Source organism: Dromiciops gliroides, chromosome 4 (genome assembly GCF_019393635.1).
Source record: "Dromiciops gliroides isolate mDroGli1 chromosome 4, mDroGli1.pri, whole genome shotgun sequence".
NCBI classification, from domain to species: Eukaryota; Metazoa; Chordata; class Mammalia; order Microbiotheria; family Microbiotheriidae; genus Dromiciops; species Dromiciops gliroides.
The window spans coordinates 121,049,481-121,065,874 of NC_057864.1; the positions used below are offsets into that span (position 1 = coordinate 121,049,481).

At 38.6% G+C, this 16,394-nt stretch overlaps 1 protein-coding gene, 1 long non-coding RNA gene and 1 pseudogene across 2 annotated transcripts in view; 1 reads left to right on the plus strand and 2 right to left on the minus strand.

Annotated features, from left to right (window-relative positions):
* Positions 1-720: 720 nt before the first annotated feature.
* Positions 721-1,423, minus strand: LOC122754688 (annotated as a pseudogene).
* Positions 1,424-7,828: 6,405 nt separating this feature from the next.
* On the minus strand, positions 7,829-12,043 carry LOC122752856. The gene is made up of 3 exons (XR_006356214.1): positions 11,910-12,043; positions 9,140-9,794; positions 7,829-8,011 (listed from the first exon to the last, which is right to left on the minus strand). It is a non-coding gene; the product is annotated as an uncharacterized LOC122752856 (long non-coding RNA).
* A 1,205-nt stretch (positions 12,044-13,248) lies between these two features.
* Positions 13,249-16,394, plus strand: part of LYPLAL1 (lysophospholipase like 1) — a 44,582-nt gene continuing 41,436 nt past the window's right edge. Inside the window, exon 1 of the mRNA XM_044004701.1 lies at positions 13,249-13,374. Within this exon, the coding sequence (XP_043860636.1) occupies positions 13,278-13,374 (97 nt within the window). The 5' untranslated portion in view covers positions 13,249-13,277. The remainder of the gene's footprint in view (positions 13,375-16,394) is intronic.

Here is a 16,394-nt window from a genome sequence, read left to right on the forward strand (position 1 = left end):
ATCTGATATAGGTTATACATTACAATCATGTTAAACGTATTTCCACGTTAGAAGTATCAGAACAAAAGAGAAAAAATTCAAAAAGAGAATAAACAATGACAAAAAAAAAGAAACAACAAAAGTGAAAATAGTATGGTTCAATCTTCATTCAGACTCCATTGTCCTTTTTTTCTGAATGTTGAGAGCCTTTTCCATTATGATTCTTTTGGCATTGTGTTGGATCATTGTATTTCTGAGAAGAGTTAAGTCTATCACAGTTGATCATCCTACAATGTTGTTGACACTGTGTACAATGTTCTCTTGGTTCTGCTCATTTCATTCAGCATCAATTCATGTAAATCTTTTCAGATTTTTCTGAAATCCATCTGTTTATCATTTCTTCCTTTCTTCCTTTCTTCCTTTCTTTCTTCCTTTCTTTCTTTTTTTCTTTCTTTCTTTTTTTTGGTGAGGCAATTGGGGTTAAGTGACTTGCCCAGGGCCACACAGCTAGTAAGTATTAAGTTTCTAAGGCCGTATTTGAACTCAGGTCCTCCTGACTCCAGGGCTGGTACTCTATCCACTATGCCACATAGCTGCCCCTGCTTATTATTTCTTACAGCACAATGTTATTTCATTACATTCATATACCACAACTTGTTTAGCCATTCCCCACTTGATGGGCATCCCCTCAATTTCAAATTCTTTGCCATCACAAAAAGAGCAGCTATAAATATTTTTGTACTAGAAAGATATTTGAACTGGTGGTTCATATCCAACAGCCCTTTCTACTTTTGTATCTATTTTATCTCCTGCAGGTTTTTCACAGCCTTCACCTTTACCATGCAGTTCCATTAGCTTTCCCAATTCAAATTTGTGCTTCTTGAGCATCTTGATTTTCAAAACAAATACATCTTGGAAAAGGTAAATATACTGGCACCCTTTTCTATGTCTTCTTCAATGCTGTCTGGAATCAGTTGCTGTGAATAAGAACTCTTATGTATCTGGCTTTTGTACTTTTTGGTAAAACCACCACAAAAGCAGAGCAAATAGCCATCGGTAGTTTTGATATCAACATGGGCTTCAATCATGGTCTGCTGCTTTTTAACCATGAAATACATCTTGTCCTGGCAAGTTACATTTCCTAGAAGTTAGTCAGATAATTTTAACTCTGGACATCATCAGGAATTAATTTGAATTTATTAAAAGCACCCTCATAATTCTGTGGATTAGCAAGGCTCACTTCAAAAATGTGATATTTGAGATCATGGAAGGCAATTGTCATTCCTTGAGTCTTTGTAACCAGTATTTTGCCAACACTGTGTACACTGAACATAGCTGGTGCTTTGACATCATACCAATCTTTCTCAAATAATGGATCAACCACTTTCTTTTTGGTTCCTTTTTGGCCTCCTTTGGTGGCATGCTTATTCTTGCCCGGTTCCATGATCCCACTTTGAAAGACAAAAGCAATTAGATCATTAGTAACTCTGAAGTGAGCAGTTTCAGCTAAACTATGAAGTGGGAAGCCAGACTGTAGGTTGATTAACAGAATGAGAGAAAAGGAAGGGGAGATATTAATTAAACATGGACTTCCCGAGAAGCTGAGTCACAGAAAGGAAAATACCCAGAGGGATGGACATATCAAGTGAAGGGTTAGGATTTTTTTTTTCATGGGGGGCAGGGTTGAGGATGGAGGAATCATGGTCATGTTTGTAGGCTGTAAGAGTCTGAAGCTAAGTGAGAGGGTGGGGATGATGGAGAAGACAATAGCTTTCACTAATAGAAAAGTGATAGTTCCACTGTGATCTACCCGAATTGGACCTCATGTTGAGTACTATATTCTGTTTTAGGCACCACAAGTCAAGAACATTGATAAGCAGGCATATCAACCAGCATAGCAAAAAAGACCTTAAATCCATGACATATAAGGAATAGTCTAAGGAAATTGACCTATTTAGCCTGGAGAAAAGACAAATTAGAGGTGGGGCATCATCATAGCTGTCTTCAAGTATTTGAAGGGTTGTCATAAAAAGGAGTGATTACACTTGTTCTCCTGGGTCCCAGATGACAGAACTAGAGGTTCTGTGGAAATCACAAAGAGGACAGTGTCAGGGGAAAAAATTCCTAACATTTGGAGTGGTACAAAAGCAGAAGGCTGCCTAGTGAGGTTTTCCCTCTTTGGAGACATCAAGACTTGGACAGTCATTTGATGGGTACATTATAGGAGGAATTCCTTTGACATATGGGTTGGACTAGATGGGTGCTGTGGTCCCTTTCCACTCTCAAAATTTGCATGATTGAAAAGATATGGGAAAAGAGACAGATGATTTGGTAGTTATTAATATTTTCATAGGTAGTAAAGCTATTAGAAGAACTTAATAGAGTAAGTAGAGCAGATACTTAGCAACCTAGTGGACAGGCTTATAAAATCAAAGATAAATGTTTAATCATTGAATATACATAATATTGTTTCCCTACTTACTCAATGGAAAACTGGAAATTCTACATTTAATTTTCCTAGGAATAACAGGTGAGGATACTCAAGAATAAGAGAAGCCACACTTATAAAATAAATGCACACATATGAGAATCATATTGCCCACACTCCCAGTGCTGTTTCATTCATTTAATAAAAAATAATTTTCAAAGTACTAACATACTACTTTAAGGGGCTAAGATTTCATGAGATTTTTTTTTTTTGTAAAGCCTACCAGGTGTGCCCTAAAGCATTGCCAAGTACTTTATGGCACTACAAAATCCTAAACATGCCCTTCATTCTCTAGATCCCATCTTAGCTTGGGAATAAAGTGGTACATTTCTGTTTTTGCTTGCTTTTCTTGACTTGTACATAGACAACACCAAATAAACACAAGAGGAGGCAGAGAATTAAACTCTTCACATGGTCCCAGTGAAAGCAAACACATAACAGTAACAAAGAAGTTGAGATGAATCAGAATGTTTAAATAAAACCTGGCCAAGAAGATTTTCCACAAGATCAACGGGTCAAGGCTGCAAAACCCTCAAACAGCCATGGCAAGACAATTAAATTTGAAAGCTACTCAGCTCACTAAGTAAAAGGAGTAACTTTTTTTTTTTTTGGTCATTTTCTCTCTTCCCAGATGGCACTTCTAAATACAGCAGAGTAATTGCAAAACCTTCACTTTATGCTATGAATAGATTAAGAAGAGGAGAAGACAGGCAACAAATAATCAAACATCTAAGTCATCTGCAGCAGATTCCCTTTGAAAAGACCACTTCCATGAATAAAAGCAGGATTGGGAGAATCCAGTTCGGTTTTGAACACTTCATTCGTTCTATAAATGGTCCCAAATCTGGAAAAGCTCAAGTTCCAGCTGAAACTGAGAATTTACCACAATCTAGGGAGCTCTTGACACAGGTCCTCCTACTTCTTAGTTTGCTTGGACAGGTGCTCATTTGGTTACGATAGCAAATTGAGGAAGTGTTGAAGATGGAGTTGTCAGCTGGTAATTTGGAAGTGAGGAACACAGAAAATTCTGGGCAAAACTTCAAGAATTAGAAGTTGTGAGCCTTAGGAAAGGTAGTAGAGGGGAAAAGGGAACTATATCAAGAGCCACTGAGCTCAAACAAAACCTGTAATGATTCTTGTGATTTTTTTTTTTTAATAAAAGCTTTGGCATGTAAAGCATTTATGTTTACCCTTAGTGACACTTGTGTTATTTTTAGGAGCTTTCTGTACTTGAAACATAATTATTCTATAAATCAGTGACAATTTACTGATTTAATATGCACAAACTCACAACAATCCTGTGAAATAAGTAGTGCAATTTTTTTGTTTGTTTGTTTGGTTTTGGTTTTTTTTGGTGAGGCAATTGGGGTTAAGTGACTTGCCTAGGGTCACACAGCTATTAAGTGTTATGTGTCTGAGGCCGGATTTGAACTCAGGTCTTCCTGACTCCAAGGCCGGTGCTCTTTCCACTGAGCCACCTAGCTGCTCCAGTGCAATTCTTAATATACTTGAATATATCAATACAGACATTAGTTTTAAAGAGTTAACTCACTGATAATTCCAAGTCCAAATTCTTGAGTTCAAGAATTCCATGAACTGGATACACTATAAAGGGAAGATATTCTGATATGTCCTGTTTCCTGCAAAAGAAAGAAGTTAGCCTGTATTGTCTTTGTACGATATCCTATTTGAAACAAACAAAAAAACCAGATAAACATTACTATTCTTTCTAAAAGAAATACTCTAGTCAAGGATTTAGCTAAGGAAAAAATTTGAAGCAGTAAAGACCAGTGTCCAGTGGAGCAATATCTAGCAGCATTGTGTAGAAAGTATAAAAACAAGGTCAGCAAGAGCAGCCTGAAGACATGAATTCTAGAAATCTTGCAACATCAGGCTGATGATTCTCAAATCTACCTATCCTGCCCTAACCTAATAACTCTAATAGTTCACTGTCACCTCCAGCATCAAATATAAAACCCTCTGTTTAGCATTCAAATCCCTTCATAATTTAGCTCCCTTCTCCTTTTCTTATTCTTTACTTCTTGTCTTATATTTTACTTCCTGCCACATACTCTTTGATTCAGTAATACCAGCCTCCTGGCTATTCCAACGTGTCACTCTATTTCTCAGCTCTGGGCATTTTCTCTGGTTGTCTCCCATGCTTGAAAAGCTCCCTCTTCATCTCTGCCTACTGGCTGCCTCGACTTCCTGACAGTACCAACTTCAATCCCATCTTCAGAAAGTTCTTCCCAACCTTTCTTTTATTGCTTTTCCTCTGTTAGATATTTCCTATTTATTGTGTATATATCATGTTTGTACATATTTTCTTCATTGTTGTATCCCTCATTACATTGTGAGCTCCTTGAAGACAGGAACTATCTTTTGGCTCTTTTTTTGTATCTCAAGCATTTAACACAATGCTTGGTACACAGTAGGTGATTATTAAATGTTTATTGACTGGTTGTTGTGCTTTGGTCATGTGTACTTCTCTGCTTGTGACCTTGATGTGTGCTTAGTCTCCTCATGGATGCTAGATGTTTATGTGGCTGAGTATCAAAAGTTCATGGGAGGGGCAGCTAGGTGGTGCAGCACTGGATTCAGGAGGACCTGAGTTCAAGCTGTGTGACCCTGGGCAAGTCACAACCCCAATTGCCCCGCAAAAAAAGAAAAAAAAAGAAAAAAATAGTTCATGGGAAAGGTGTTTAGTTGCTTCTTTTCTTTCTAAGCCATTTCAGTAAATACCTTTTTGTAATTGGTGGGCTTGATATATGTCAGTCCTCTGTTAGTTTAGGTTCAGAACAAAATGAGACACTTATGAATTATTTACGAGTTAACAAAGGGAGGTTTACTTAGCCATACCACAGAAAAGATATATAAGAATAGCTTAGTATTTAGCTGAGATGAATGAAGCTCCTTTCCCCTACCTGGCAAGGATGGCAAGGATACCTGGCAAGCTGGACAGAGCAAGCTACCTCAAATAGAACAGTTTGGGAATGTCTTCCAAGTCTGAAAAGCCCTGAGTATACATGCACAGGTCTTTTTATGTCCTTTGGTTACCGGGAAGCCATGTAAGTATAGCCATAGGTTACCAGGAAGCTGTGTCAAAGGAGGAAAATCTTGAGTCTTAGACCCTGGAATAATCAAGTCCAAGGAACAGTATTGGGCTCGGAACTAGAAAGACTCATCTTCATGACTTCAAATCTGGCCTAAGACACTTTGTGACCCTGGGCAAGTTACTTCCCCATTTGGCTGAGTTTATCTGTAAAATAAGCCAAAGTTGCCAATAAAACAAACAAAAAACAAAAAAACCCCACAAAACAAAACAAAACAAAACCTCCTAAATGGAGCAACAGAGAGTCAGACATGACTAAAAAACAATTTAATAGCAACAACTTTATTTCCTAAGGTTTCTTGGCCCCATCACTCCCCTGCCTTATATTGACTTTGTTATATGTTTATTGAATCTTCTGTGCTATCCTCTATCATCAAACCTCCTCCTTCCCCCTTAATTTTTAAGGACAGAAAGTATTTTTTTTTCTATTTTCAGAACCGGACCCAATGTCAGGCATTGTGGTGCCAGGCACCTAGTCAACAGTTAATAAATATTTATTTATTTATTTATTTATTTTTGCAGGGCAATGAGGGTTAAGTGACTTGCCCAGGGTCACACAGCTAGTAAGTGTCAAGTGTCTGAGGCCGGATTTGAACTCAGGTACTCCTGAATCCAGGGCCGGTGCTTTACCACTGCGCCATCTAGCTGCCCCAAATAAATATTTATTAATAAATGAATTGCACTGACGATAATAAATTGAATGGAAAAAAGAACCTGCTCTGTGGAAATGGTACTACATTATAATATCTTGTGGGTAGTAATTCCCTCTATTTCCAAATCTGTAGTATGTCATTCTCCAAAGAAATTTTCAGAAAATAAACCATCTTTGTACATACTTAGTAAAGCATAAAATATTTATATTCATATATACCCTCACTTAAGGGGAGGATAGATGTTTTAAATGTCAACCATTCAAATGGAAAACCCATAGTAAGAGCTCAAAAAGATAACCCTCAGTCCTGGTCCTTTTCTACCTTTTCTATAATTCTGGCTTAAGAGATTCCAAAGCTGTTGTTACTTCTGTGCCCACTACCTAATTCCACACTGGAGTTTCCTACACTTTGACCAGCCTCCCCCATGTCACAGATATCTTTTATCAAGCTCCTTAGTTGGCTCAGGAAGGAAGAATGTCTCACTCTGACTTTCTGTTGGTTCTGCCACAATTCAATTTGCAGCATTATTTTAAAGTTGTTGGGAGGGAAATGTTGGAAGAGCTCAGCTGAATGCTTTCTATACTCTGCCATCTTGAAGCTTCCTTTGGAAGTCCAGAGCTTAGATAATGGTTGATAGATCAGTAGGAGAACTATTATCCCACAGAAAAGAAGCAAACACTTCACCATAGAGGAGTGAGAACACTAAGAACTTCAGACAGACACAGGTAGAGACAGGTTGGTATAGTGGAAAAAGCTGTGTATTTGGAGTCATATGTCTTTACAATTCAAAGATCATTGCTTTATAGATGGAAAGGACCTTAAATACTACCTAGTCCTAGGCCCTTCCTTTTATAGACAAAGAATCTCTGAGCAAAAATTAAGTGATTTGCCAGAGGTTAATCACTCATATTATGAGAAATAATTATTAATGATCAATATCTTGGGGGACCCAGAGATCTCCCCTTCTTTCTTATACCTTTCCCCCTCCCCCACTCAAGGTCTAAATTTTCCTTGAAAATAAGACTTCATTTGGGTCAAACCAGACCCAAGCTCACAAAGGAGCCTTTTTTTTTTTTTTAAAGTATTTTATTATTTTCCAGTTACATGTAAGGATAGTTTTCAACATTTGTTTTCATAGGATTTTTAGTTCCAGATTTTTCTCCTACCCTCCTTTCCCTCCCCACCCCCAAGACAGAAAGCAATCTGATATCAGTTATATGTGTACAATCACATTAAACACATTTCTGCCATTAGTCATATTGTGAAAGAAGAATCAGAGCACAAGGGAAAAATCTCAAAAAAAAATGAAAAAAAAAAAAACAGCCAAAAAGTAGAAACAGTATGGTTCAATCTGCATTCAGAATCCAGAGTTCTTTTTTCTGGATGTGGAGAACATTTTCTATCATGAGTTCTTTGAAATTGTTTTGGATCATTGCACTGCTGAGAAGAGCAAACTCTATCACAGTTGATCATTACACAACGTTGCTGTTACTGTGTACAATTTTCTCCTGGTTTTGCTCCTCTCACTCAGCAACCGTTTATGTAAGTCCTTCCAGGTTTCTCTGAAATTCTCCTGCTCATTATTTCTTACAGCACAATAGTATTCCATTACATTCATATACCACAACTTGTTTAGCCATTCCCCAATTGATGGATATTCCCTCGATTTCCAACTCTTTGCCCCCACAAAGAGCTATGTAGGTGCCTTTTCCAGAAGACTCCATCTCCAGGTTCCAACTGTAGGGTAGCCTGATTTAAGGTTGAGCCTCTAGAAAATGACTGAAAGACAAGATGGTTAAGGTGATGAAGAGTTTGGGTAAGTCCTTTGTAATAGGGCAGAAGGGAGGCCTTGGTGGTGAGGGAAATCAGTGGAGGGAAAAATGATGCCCAGTGACAAAAGGGGTTGCCTTGAGGTTCAGAAGAACTAGGGAAAGGGCTTTTGGCCATGGCAAACCCAAATCATCCAAACTTGCCAAGCTGAACCTTAATGATCCCACTGATAAGTTCTACCAGACTGGAGGACTGGGGATGGCAAGAACTGTGTAAGTGTTGAAGTACTGGCCAGCAAGCTAACAATTGGGAAACAATTGAACCAGCAAAAAGGAGTGCCTTTATCACTGTGAACTTCTGTAAGAATTCCTCAGGTGGGAAAAATCCTTTCTAATAGCACTTGACTACAGCTGTTGAAGTAGCTTTCCCAGGGAAAGCTTCTATCCAATGGGAGAACATGCAAACTATAACTAATACAAACTTATAACTGGAAACTGAATAAAGTCAATCTGCCAGAATTGAAAAAGAGTGAAGGAATTTCGTAGGGGAAGGTTTTAGGGGCTTGCTTACAGTATATTTAGGACAGATCTCACATTGTAGATAAACATCATGTGCAGCTCATCTCAATTTTTCCCACCAATATTTGCAGTGTAAACTAAGCAGTTTGTCAGGAGTCCAGTGACTTAAAGAGTGAATGTATTCCATCATAGGTCAATGGAAAGAGTTGGGGAGGATTGGGCATCCATTTGGCCAATACCAGAGGACAGAGTTTCTTTGATTTAAAAAAAAAAAGAGTTTATTTCCTTTCTGTACCCTTCATCTTAGCCTGTCTCAGATGGGATAGGAAATGGTCTCTTGGACTACAGCAAACTCTGCTGGGGTCAATGTTAATTTCGGGCGAGGCCCAGCAGATGTAAAGGAAGACTGACTAATAGGGATCAAAGTTTTTTGAGCAGCCTGCTTGGCATGCAGGGTGTTACCCTAGGTATGGGGAGAATCTTCATGGAAGTGTCCTAGCATTTTAACAGCAGTCACTACTGCTAGTAACAAAAGGAAACAAGCAATCTCTAAACTTGTGGGAATACTTGAGGACTGTCAGGACCCTTGATGACCATAACATACAAAATAAACACATACCTGCTATCTGAGTAAATATTCACTTGTTTTCCTTTTGCTAATTCACAAGCTTGGACTTCAAATTAAGCCTTTTGTGCTGAGGAAGCCAAAAGAAGGGGTCAATGACCTCCTCAGTGGTGGTGATAGCATAACCAGCATCATTTTGGAGACAGGGACCATAAGTGTACCAGGAATAATCCAGGTTTTCTATCTCAGTTTCTTGCAGATCTTCTTGGGAGGTTAAAATAAAGTCAGTCATTTTAATACAATCACAATCCTGAGGGTAGTCAGAGTTCTCATCCTTTGACAGGGAGAAAAGTGGCTGGCTTGAGGGCTCTCAATACTTTAGAAATACTGTAAGACCACAGGAAGAGGTTTAGAGGCTCCAATGGAATTTGGATTGGAGAGTCACTAAGAATGTTTCCAATATCAGAAGAATTAAGGGGATGGGACTTCTTCAGGGGTGGAGAAGAGCAGATAAATACAGAGACTGTCAGGGTATGGGGGAAAGCAGAGAGTTTTTCAGAAATTGGGAGAGCTGGATATCATTATGGGGAGAGAACTAAATCATAGTTCTGGATATCTGGTGAAAGTCATGATCTAGAAGGTGGGGAGGTGCATCTTTTTGCATTTTCATTAGAAATTAATTGTAACAATCATACTTCCAAGCGTTGGCCTAAAAAGCATAAAAATAACATACAACAACATTTTTAAAATATATGAATGCTATGCAAGTTTGTAATCCTGGCAATGAAATAGAATATTAAGGGAAAGAAAAAGGTTAAAACAGCATAAATGTTTTAACAAAAACACCAGATATTAAAACAAATTCCAGTTGACTGTCCTATTTTGAAATAAAACTTAAGCATCTATCAATTAAAAGTTATTAAACATGCAAAGCCATCATAATATTTTAATTGCTAGGTAAGGGCATGAAAACTTGAAATACCTGTGAAGCTTGAAGAAAAAAAAAGTGAAAGTTTAACAAAGTTTGTGTAATTATTTCAATAGTAATTGCTTAACAGTTATTGAGAAAAACTATGAAACAGTACCAGTGCTAAATGGAACAAGTTTCTCCACATATTAAGGAAACTACCACTTTTCAGAATTTTAAAATTTGTTCTTGCTATTAACACCTAGAAGGCAAGTGATTTTTCCCAGCGTCATACATTCATTATACCTAGATAGGGAATATCCCACAGAGGAAACTTGAACCCAGGTGTGCCTGACTTTGAGATCACTTCTTTGGGAATTTACAGTAATACTGCCATTTCTAAACAGTTCCAAGTACTTGACATTCTTTTAAATAGCTGAATCTATAACATTTTATAACCCCAAAGAATACTCTTTTAATTATCAAATAGTCACATTACAGATTGGTAAACTGGAGTAACTTGTTTTAATATCATGCAATTAACAAATTTCCAGATCCAAATTTTTAAACACTTGCCTTAATGCAAATCTCAAAATGAACTCTGACTTTAAAAATCCACACATCTTATTAGAAGACATATTTCACTTAAAATATGATGAATAAATTAAATTGCAACTGGAACTATTCTGAAATGAAAAATTCCTACTAGTATTTCAATATGAGACCATTATTATCAATAAACTAATTTTTACACGGTGATAAGCACTGGTGAGTGAGAAGCCAGATAGTTCCCCAGATTTAACTAGAACCAGATTAACCTTAATTTTGGGGTTCATAAAACCTGGATTTAAAATATCTAATATTGGAGCTCAATTCCTAATTGAAGCTTTAATAAACTTTTTTTATTTTTTATTTTGTTCTGTTTTGTTTTGTTTTGGTGAGGCAATTGGGGTTGTGACTTGTTCAGGGTCACACAGTAAGTGTCAAGTGTCTGAGGTCGGACTTGAATTCAGATCCTCCTGACTCCAGAGCCAGTGCTCTATCCAATGTGCCACCTAGCTGCCCCAGCTTTAACAAATTTCTTTAAAAAACAAGTAAAAAAATAAAATCAAGCTAGTCACTCTTTAACTGCCTCTCTATGTAAATTTCCTTTCTGATGATTTCCACTGTGAGTGGCAGAGGATTATTAACTCAGTGCACAATAAAGGACTTAGCTTGAATAGCAAGGGACATACATACATATATAAAACATTTTAACACAAATAGCATTCTACAAGGACAGATACAAAAACAATAAACAATAATGGTAAAGATTCTTATGATAATTTAGCTTGCACAAATTAAATCTTCTGTATCCTCAAAGATCCATTAATTTGAGCCAGATCAATTGGTCTTTTTTAAATTTAAATTTAAATTTTTTAAATTTAGAGACCTTTTTAATGAGAAACAAAAATCCTATAAAAATCCTATTTTCCTCTTTTTTTTTCTGACTATTTTCTGGAAGGGAGGAGGGTTGATTCAAAAATGGCATCGAAAGAAAAAAAGGACAAAAAAGTCCTGCTCGGGGCCTTTAATTTTTTGGGGCTGGCAGAATCAAGAGTAAACTCAAAAAAGGAGAGAGACCCCCACTGTGGCCTTTAGTGTTGTGGGGTAGACTTGAGTTATGCTAATTTTACAAGTACTTTCAATCATGTAGTAAGTGATTTGAAAACAGAACACATCAGTCATTCTCTTGGGACCTGTTGGAGTGGCCACATATGGCCCATAAAAGCAAACTGCAGCCATCCTCTTTTGAGGGACCTGTCAGAATGGACCCAAGTTACCAAGTCATTCATGGACATAACCAGACCCCTGATCAAAGAGCTTTTAGGAACTCAAGAGAAAAGGAAGAGAGTTCTGAATTTGAAAGACACTTACCCAGGCTTCAGAATTTGAGTCCAGACTGGAACACAAAAGATTCCTGCTGGCTCCAAGCACCTGGAGGTCAAAAATGGTGTCTGGCTGGACACAGAGTCTTCAAATCCCAGAAAGAGTCCCCATATGTCTACCTGAAAATTAATCAATCAATATTTGAGAAATAATATGGTCTTTAAAACAGGGCAAAGGAGTTTATAACTCTGAGTATTGCAAAGCAGATTGCTAGGAATACCCAAAGATGGGGACTGAGGACTGGGTTTATATGGGTTAACAGAACAAAGGGAACTATGAGATCGTCCTTGAGTTAAGTATGAAACTACTCAACTATTTAATGTAAAAGAACCTTGAACAAAGGGAGCTAGGAGGCTGCCCTAGAGTTAACTATAGCAACTACTTAATGTAAATGGATCCTTTTACATAATAACCTAAGGTCCAAGGCATAAACTGGGGGAAACTTTGGGAGGGGATAGTTTGTTTTCAGGAGTTTCTTAAGACAATCAGGCATCTGGAATTGACAAAGATTGGTTAGCCCCAGGCAATTCATTGGCCTGGGAATGGGGAATAGGTGAGGCTCAGTCAGTTCTCAGTGGACTGTGGTTATCAATAGTTATGTATTACATTTATAATCATTAACTTGTTAATTTGTGTCTCCTTTGAAGCGTTTTTGCATCTAGTCTTCACTTTCCCTACCTCCACCCCTTTAGATTAGAGCTCCTTGAGGGCAGGGATAGTTTTCTTTGTATTCCAGTGCTTAGCACAGGAGTGGGAGTTTACTAAGTACTTGGTCCCAAGAGGATTTGAAAGCCACTCTTCAAATTGCAAGGCTAGGGCTTATAGGATCCCAGTTTTAGGTCCGGACAGAAGCTGCCAAGTTCAACCCTTCATTTTACAGATAAGGAAATGAGATCTGAGAGAGTTTAAGTGAATTGCCCCAGGCACATGCAACTAGCTGGTGTCCTACACAATTTTCCTTGGGGACCCGCAGGTCCATCCCTTGGATTCGCCCCTGCCCCTCTTCTCCCTCCACCCCACACTCTTGCCCCGCCTCGCCTACACCCTAATCCTGAGTCCGAAGGTTTGATTTCAAATCCAGACACTGATATTTCCTCCTTGTGCGACCTCTCTGGGCTTCCCTTTCCTCATCTATACAAGAAGAAAGTTGGAGTAGAAGACCTTCAAGTACTAAATGCTGTCTTTTAAACCCCTTGGCGTGTTCAGCATAGCGGGCGCGCGCGCGCCACCCCCTAGCACGCGCCCCCGCTTTCGGGAACACGGCCGGATCCCGTGCGTGCGCGAGCCCATAGGCAGACAAGAGGAGGAGAGGGCGGGGAGAGGAGGAGGAGGAGCGAGAAAGGAGGTCGGACGATTATGGCGGCACTAGTGGGGACCTCCGCGCGGCTGCGGCGATACGTGGTGGCCCCTGCGGGGCAACATAGCGCCTCTCTGATCATGCTGCACGGTTCAGGTGGATTACAGATTTATGCGTCGGTTTTCTGCGGCGTGGGTGGAGGGGATAGTCCCCCCATCCTCATGATCCCCTCCCCTTCTGGGCCTGAAAGGCGTGGGCCGTCCCTGGCAGGGCTTCGAGAGGCTCCTCTGCGCAGTCTCAGGGCGCCCAGGTTCCCCGTTCTCGCTCTTCTCTCTCCCCGCCCCCCCCCCCAGCCCTTTCCCATCTCTTTCTTCTTCCACTTCCCTGCCCCGCCCCCAACCTTCACAGTGATCACCCTTTGCAACCCCAGGAGATTTAGGATATTTGGATCATATATCTAGAGATGTAAGAGACTTCAGAGGCCATCAAGGCCAACCCTTTCCTTCATTTCACAGATGAGGAAACTGAGGCACAAGTGACTAGTCTAAGATCGCACAGGGAGTAAATCTTACCCTCTTGCATCTCCTGACTCTCCTGGAAGGCAGCCTGGCATAGTCCGTAGAGTCTTGGCAACGAAATCAAGGAGACATATATCAGCTGTGTGACCATAACCATGCAAGTCACTTAGGATAATGATATCTGCCATTGATATACTGTTTTGTGTATCTCATAACAATCTTGGGAGGGAGGGAGGCATTACTGGCACCATTTCACATTTGAGGGATTTGAGGTTAAATGAGTTGCCTTGTTAGGATCTTCAAGGAGGCAGCATTTGAACTCATGTCTTACAGACTGCCGTCCCAGCGCTCCATCTGTTGTGCCAGCTTGGCAGTTCTTAGGTAGATTTAAACTGCAGAGGATTTCCCATTGAGCACTGGTAGAGAATTTCTTCACCTTGTCCTTTCTGACTTCAGAACCCAGGCACTTCTTTGAGGACAGGGATAGTCTTCTGCCTCTTTTCATATCCTCAGTGCTTATCCCATGCCTGGCAAATAGTAGGGGCTTAATCAATTATGTTGATTATTGATTGGTTAATGCTATCTTCCATCTGCAGCTTTCACTTACTACTTCTGACCTTCGTTCAAAACTGATGGCACTGTTTGTTGCCTTTAAAACATTTTCATTTGCCTTTCAAAGTTAAACATAAGGAATATTTGGGTTTTCCACTCTTGGAAAAACAGCATTATACCATGGAAAAGACAATGAATTGGGAATGAAGAGAAGAGGATTTTTAATGTGGTCTGGGGCCAGGTCTCTTGATCTGTACCTTATTTTCCTCTTATATGAAAGGAAAGGTTGAACCAGATGACTACTTTTAAGCTCTGAATACATGAATCTATGATATTCTTGTAAGCAGAGTACTTTGTGGATCATGAAACTTTATATAAATATGAGTTGTGTTTTGGAGGTTTCCACAGAATATAAGATAGACACAGAGACATCTGGAAATGACCATTACAATTATCTAGTTCCTCATTTTGGATGAAAAAACTGGGGCCCAGAGATATTAATTCATCTATCCTAGGTCTGGCACCCAGGTCTTAAAGACTCCCCATATTCAGACAGCATTTCAAGACAATTATAGTCTAGCTGGGGGAAAATCAACATGTGAAAAGTCATTACAGTTATCAAGTTTTACACTTGAAGATGACAATAAATTGTTGTTTTATAATACATTATATGGTCATAAGACTCAAGGTGGACTAGTGAGTTCAGTACTGCATTTAGAGTTGGAAGACAGGTTTAGTTCTTGCTTCTGACCCTTACTAGCACTCACTGTTACCAAGAATTCTAGAGTTGACAGAAGAAGTTCCCCTTGCTGGTGAAATAAATATCAGGTCTTCTGGTACATATACATGATTATCAAATGGATGTATAATAATTGACATAATTAAGAGATTAAAGAGATGATTTAAGATGAAGTAGGGAATCCTTTGCAAAGAAACTGGGATTTACTCTGAATCTTAGATAAGCAGTATAGCAGCATAAATTTAGAGTTTATAAACCCTAAATTCAGTCTAACCCTCTATGCCTTGCAGACAAGAAAGAGAGGCCCAGAGAATTGAAGTAACTCTAAATCCAGTTTCACTACACATTGCTTCCTGTAGAAGAGATCAGCTTGTGCCTTGAAGTATGGTTTAGAGGGTTTGGGACATTATCCTATAGGTAATGTCCTTTGAAATCCTTTGAAAATTTTTCAGTGAAGGAGTTAGAAGAGATGTAGGAAGATTAGTTTATATGGCACATGTGGGATGAATTAAGAGTTTGGGGAAAGGTAATAGGGAAAGATTAAAAGAGGAAATTGCAGGTAAGCTATTGAAAGTCTTGAGATTATACAAGCCTAAAGTAGGTGGTGTCAGAGAAATAGGAATGGATGAAATGAACCATTTTAGGAAGAAAGTAATCATAGGATTTTGAAACTAGATGAGGGAACAAAAGAAGATGGTGGAGCCGGAGATGGCTGTGAGGTTTTAAGCTTGTAAAAAATAATTGTAAAAATTTCATGCTCAAAGTACCTAGAAAACTTAAAATGATAATTTTTGATTAAGTAAAAAAAATTTTTTAAAACAACTCCAAGCCTTATTTTCTTATTCACTTTGCCTATATATTCAAATGCTTTTCCTCATGTTTAACATGAAAAAAATTACTAACATTTTTTAACATGTAACATATTCTTGGTTTCTAATATTTTTTCTTACTGATGAAGGAAATTTTCCAAAGATTTCTTACAAAATCCAAGTAGTGGAACCCTTTTATATTAGGTTCTCAATAAATACTTGTTGAATTGAATAATGCCGCTGTTAGGGGGACAGGACTGACATCCATTTTGGAGACTAGCCATATTATATTAGGATTTTATTGTATATAGTTAGGTTTGAAGAGCAAATGTTTGGCTCATAGTTGTATCTGAATTTGTGTAAAAATGAGCCATTTATAACAGGGTTTTATTTTACTGTTCTGTGATGGAGAATAATTCTTCCCAGGTGGACTTTGTGAATGTATAAGCATCTCTTCTTTGTAGCATTTTGTTTTTCTTTCCAAAATGGAAAAGAGATTTTCATAGACAAGTTTTTGCTAGTTAAAAACTTGAACCAGATACTGGGTCTCACTTCTCA